Consider the following 6,058-nt stretch of genomic DNA (forward strand, 5'->3'; position numbering starts at 1 on the left):
ACGCTTTAAAAAGTTAATAAAGAGATCGTAAATTAATGAGCTCATATGAATTGAGCTTTATATCATGAACAGATTTAATTTAGGCTTTGATTCACATTTAAACATTGATCAGCGAACATAAACAGAAGCTCAACCGAACCTGCTTGATGCATGAGAACAACTTTATTGGTTCTTGCTGAAGCTCAAACGTGATGCGTAACACGAGGATGAACCTCATTGGTTCTCGCTGAAGCTCAAACGTTCTGCGTAACACGTGAACGTCAAGTGAACACGCTTGAGCTTCTGTTTATCACAACTGATATGAGTTGATGAATGTGAATAAAAGCCTAAATTCAGTGTTCATCATATAAAGCGATCGTGTGTCTTCAGAAATTTTGGACTAAACTGCTCAATTCATATTGATTAGTTTTTACGATCTCTTTATGAACTCTCAGATTTCATCAAAAAATATCTTCATTTGTGTTCCGAAGAAGAAAGAAAATCTTACAGGTTTGGAACGACATGAGGGTGAGTAAATGATGACTGGATTTCCATTTTTGGGAAAACAAAAAAGAAAAAATCTGCCTTCAAAACAAACTCACTTGCCAAAGCAAAGAAACATTTTGTACAAATGAGAAGTTTATTCTTTAAAGAAGTGAATAATATAAACTATTGTCTATAAATATAAAGGGTTTTTTGATAGTATCACAGAAGTATGAGAAAGCAGAAAATAACAGATGTCACCGGTGTAGAAAACTGTAATGCTAGAGTGATTAAATACATGTCAGATTCATGCATGATGCATCTCAACAGAACAGGAGTTTAAGAGCAGGTCTCAATCAGCCAGTGCTTTCCGCAACCACCATGTGCATTTTCCTTTGGAAAAACAAAAACATTCATTTGCATGAGATATTTGCCTTAAACAATCAAGAATCAACATTTTCTCATGATCAGTAAAGGGCATAAAAAAAGCACACGACAAACCATGAAGAATTATGAACAGGCTGATGTGAATTACTATGTAGTGCTTGACCGATGTGGGGTTTTTAATGGCTGATGTTGATACCGATACCCAGAAATGATCTGAAAACAAACTGCATTATCCATCAGCACGCCTGCCGGTAGATTTTGGAAATGACAAACAGGACGAGCGGACACGATTATCGCTGCTGACCATCTCAAAAGGGCCAAATATCGGCCGATTTATCGGTTTATCGCTACACATTCGCACCAGAGAGTCAACATGCCAATTTTCACATCATATTCATGGATTAGTTACGATACCAATAAAGACATTAAACTATTTGAGAAGTGCATTGCAAACACCATCCATCCTGTTCTAGCTGTATATTTAGAGGTACTTCTGTGCAAAAGAGCCATTGGAGAACACACAGCCTTCAGAAGCATCATTACAGACTGAAGAAACACATGTATACATTTCTTTGAGTTAAACAAAAGTGCAGGCCTGAGCCCAATGCTGCTCCAAAATGAAAAAGGCACTTGACTTTACATCTTAAAAACATTTTAAAACAGCCTGAGATTGCTGCTCTCCGAGCCAGACCAGATTGGGAGACCAGCAAACCAGTTCATGCTGGGTTAAGCAGATTTTCCAGCACACATGAACCATGAGCACTTACTGTTTTTGTTCTCAGCCTCCATTAAACATTCCAGTACTATAATTCATCTGCACTCAGACAAATCTCAGTCACAAAGCTTTAATTTAAAGCTCAATTCGTTCCATTATATGCAGCCGTAAGTGCTGGGTGCACGATTCACACACATTATTATTATTTCTGCATTATTTGCATGTAAAAAGCAGTTTGAATATTTGCCCGTGGAAATACTGATGTCGATAAAAAAGACACAGTTTTACATACAGGCTTTAAAAAACAGATCCCCACCCAGAACATTCCAAGAGAAAAGGCATAAATAATCTCCAAAACAATACGGTCTGTCCAAAAAAAGTTCCTTTGATTAAAAAAGAACATCCACGTGAGATTTAAATACAAATATATACTTACAAAAAAATCACAATGTTTATGTACATCTGTTTAAACAGTTGTTTTTCCATCAGAAAAAAAGTGACGGATAAAAAAAAAGCAGTTCGTCACACTGTTGTTTCTCCATGTTTGCTGTTTGCCAGTCTCGTGTAGAACTTTCTCCATGAATTCAGCGTCTTTCCGGACCATATCCAGAATCCAGATGTGATTCCCACAATCAGTGTCATTAGGTACTTGATCATAAACACCGTGAAATCCGGGTTCATTTGCGGGTTGTGCGCGGGACACGGCACCGCGTACGTCTTGCACGACTGCGCGCTCCAGGTTTGTTCCCACTGCGCGCGAAAGGCCTGTTCGTAGAAGTAGCACGCGATCACGATGGTGGCCGGAACCGTGTACAGGACGCTGAAGATGCCGATGCGCACCATCAGCTTCTCCAGCTTCTCCGTCTTGGTGCCGTCGTGCTTCATGATGGTCCTGATGCGGAACAGAGACACAAACCCCGCCAGGAGGAACGAGGTGCCGATGAACAGGTAGACGAACAGGGGCGCGAGGACGAAGCCGCGGAGCGCGTCCACGCTGTTGATGCCCACGAAGCAGACTCCGCTCAGGACATCTCCATCCACTTGACCCACCGCCAGGATGGTGATGGTCTTGATGGCCGGGACTGCCCACGCCGCCAGGTGGAAGTACTGGGAGTTCGCTTCGATGGCCTCGTGGCCCCATTTCATCCCGGCCGCGAGGAACCAGGTGAGCGCCAGAATGACCCACCAGATGGAGCTGGACATGCTGAAGAAGTACAGCATCATGAACAGAATGGTGCAACCTTCTTTTTTGGTGCCCTGCACCACCGTCCGGAACTCATTCTCGAATTGCTCGTTGCAAACCACTTTGTCTTCCAGCAGAAACCCGGCGATGTACGCGATGGACACCATCGTGTAACACCCGGAAAGGAATATAATGGGTCTCTCCGGGTAACTAAAGCGCTTCATGTCCACCAAATAAGTCAGGACGGTGAACAAAGTGGACGCGCAGCACAAAACCGACCAAATCCCGATCCAAATCCTCGCGAACTTCTGCTCGTCCTCGCTGAAGTACATCATCCCGTGGAGTTTTTTGGGTTCGCACGGCGCGCCGCAGTTCTCCTCACCCAGAAAGCGGTAGTTGAGGTACGGCGGCACTTTTAGCGACGCCGGGCACTTAAAACGCCCCTTTCGGTTGTGGTCGGGTGTCGCTTGTGTCACATCTGGCGTCGGGTTGACGGGCGCGCTCGACGTGTTCTGACCCACGCACAGCTCTCCGCCGTGCACCGGGAACGATTCGCACGCCAGACTCTCTGGCCACTGGAAGCCGAATTTGTTCATGAGAGCCTCGCAGCCCTGACGCGCGCGCTCACACAGCGAGCGGCACGGCGGTAGTGCTTGCTCCAGCACCGTGCACACCGGCGCGTACATGGAGCACAGGAAGAACTTGAGGTCCGGCGAGCATTGCACTTTGACGAGCGGGTAGAACTGGTGCACCTCCAGCCCCGCGTCCTCCTGGTTCGTGTGGCCGAGGAGATTGGGCATGATGGTCTCGTTGTACGCGATGTCCGTGCACAGAGGGATGGAGATGGGCTGGCAGAAGCCGTGCTCGGGAATCGACATGCCGCGGTCTCCGTACTGCGCGCTCACTCCCAATATTCCAAAGGCGAGCAGGAAGAGCGCGGACGCATCGCGCGCGGCCATACTTTCCTTCTGCGGTTTGTCTCCTTTTGCGCCAGCGCTCTTCCTCCTTTTGTTGATTTATCCTGTCAAACGGGCTTTTACTCCGGACAAACTTTTAGGAAAGTGCGGCGGCGCCCCAGACGCTGCTCCTCGGATTACGAAACGAGCGAAGAAAAGAAAAGCACACAAATGCCTGACAAGAATAAAGAGTCGCGCTGTGTGGAGTCAGAGTTTCTGTGAGCTGTTCAAACCTGTTTCCAGGCGCCCCGCTGTCTGCTGTTCATAAGCGAAACGCGGGCGGGGTTTACGGACAGATGGCTCGTGTTAGGGAGCGTCGAGATTTCTTTCGCTTGTGGTTCGTTTTGCGTTCTTTTTACGTTCTTTTAACGTTTGTTCTTTGAGTGTATAGGGTTGTCGAATGGAACGCATTTGATCTGCTCTCTTTAGACAGAAGAACAGTAAGTCAGAGAGAATGCTGCTATATTTGTCTTGTCAAGTTTTGTTTACATGACAAATACAAATTCAAATGGAGTAGGCTACGAACATTACACTGTATACTGTAAACAAAACCGTACAAATACAGGATGTAATTATATATATTTGTTGCTGCATTGTTGCCTTTGTCTGGCTCAGTTGGGGTTTAAAAAGACACTTAATATTCTGTAAAATGATTGATTTAAAGGATGAGAACCAAGCTTGAAGTAAATTGAGCTAAATAATAACACCATTTGTCTCCAGTTTGCTTCATTACTAATGAACTTTCAATTAAATTTCTTTTATACAATATAACAATGTAACAATTGCTGCCTGGGGAGTTATTAAAATCAATTTATAAATTGTGCCATCATACTTATTAATGCAAATAGATTTTTATTAAGCTCTTAAAAACATTTGCAATTTTGTTTTGAAAATAACTGATCAAATTTCCCCTCAATGAAATGAAGGTAACTTTGGATAAAAGCATCTGTCAAATGCATACATGTACATGACATAAAGCTGTGTAATGTTTTTACCGGATACGCACACAGCCAATAATTATAGGCTACTGACCATCTGCATACTTATAAAAGTCAGCGAACACAATCTGCTTGCAGTCTTCAAAAACAGAGACGGCCCCTAAGGTGAAGCTCAGACTGCTGTCTTCCTATTGGTTACTGTGTGTGTCTGTAAGAGAAATGAGAGGAACATGATTTGCTATGACAGGGGAATGTAAAGACAGCCTTCACTTGAGTCTGGATACTGGCTGGAATACAAAACAACTTTTTCATGAGTAAATATTGATTTTCCATTTTGTATGATAACATGCATGCAATGCTGAACCAGTTCTGTCGCTCATATTGGACATTAATTTGTGGACAATTCAGAGAGCAAAACCCCAATATATTGCATTTTAAATGTGCCACTCTTAGAAGAAATATAGAACCTTAAAAGCTTCTGTCAGGCACTTCATATATAGAACCTTTATGGGTTCCTATCAAGGGATCATTTTAGTTTTAATTGATTTATTTAGTTTTAATTCATTTTAATTTTAATTCAATTTTATGAATTGAGCAGCTAGTAAAAATACTTTATCACTTATGGAAAAATTTAAATAACCTGTTAAACATGAAAGTATTATGCAATACAGTAGAACCTTTTTAGCATAAAGTGCTCTTTAAAGTTGAATCAAGAACTAGGGTTCTCGATGACATGTAAACTCACTGTCTGTGAGTCCTTGAGTTCCTCAGTTGACTTAACCAGCTATTCAAAAAGCCCTTTTCTTTCTTATGTATGTTTTTTTTTTATGGCATAGTTACACACCAACCACTACAGTGAACACTAGTGCATCATCCTATGCCACCAAGTGGCAAGCCATTGCATGTGGATTTTTTCACATTTTTAACTCCAAACCAAGTTGGCCGACAGCCAGCTAGAAATGCCAAATTGCTTTGGAATATCCATCCATTCCTTCTATCCTGAAATTACTCCAGCAGCAGTAACTTTTTTTTTGTCTGTAGATAGAAGTATTTGTGTTATTAGAATGTAATTTGCAGTTTTGTCAAAAAGTAATCTGATTATGTAATGTATGTTACTTGCTATTAGTTACTTTACTCGTTACATCAAAAAAGTAATCTGATTACATAATGCACGTTACTTGCAATGCGTTACATCACCCATTAAATCAAAAAAGTAATCTGATTACATGATAGAGACAGAGCGCAACGCGTCATAATCTGAAGACCACGCCCACCAGGGGGGGGGGGAAACAGTCAAACAGTCTCCATTGACTTTGCATTGCGAGAGGCTGCCTCCTTGTCATTTCTTGCTTCTAACGAAAGACAGATTAATGCCTAAAAGCTGCTATGTGACAAGGTGTACAGCAAACAAGCTAAG

At 42.6% G+C, this 6,058-nt stretch overlaps 1 protein-coding gene across 1 annotated transcript; it reads right to left on the bottom strand.

Annotated features, from left to right (window-relative positions):
• Nucleotides 1-471: 471 nt before the first annotated feature.
• On the bottom strand, nt 472-4,284 carry fzd1 (frizzled class receptor 1). Its single transcript, XM_081389231.1, has one exon. It carries the CDS (start codon nt 3,704-3,706, stop codon nt 2,087-2,089), a length of 1,620 nt encoding a protein of 539 aa, XP_081245357.1. The 5' UTR covers nt 3,707-4,284; the 3' UTR covers nt 472-2,086.
• Nucleotides 4,285-6,058: the final 1,774 nt, after the last annotated feature.

This window comes from Scardinius erythrophthalmus (genome assembly GCF_964197995.2).
Source record: "Scardinius erythrophthalmus genome assembly, chromosome: 16".
In the NCBI taxonomy this organism is placed as follows: domain Eukaryota; kingdom Metazoa; phylum Chordata; class Actinopteri; order Cypriniformes; family Leuciscidae; genus Scardinius; species Scardinius erythrophthalmus.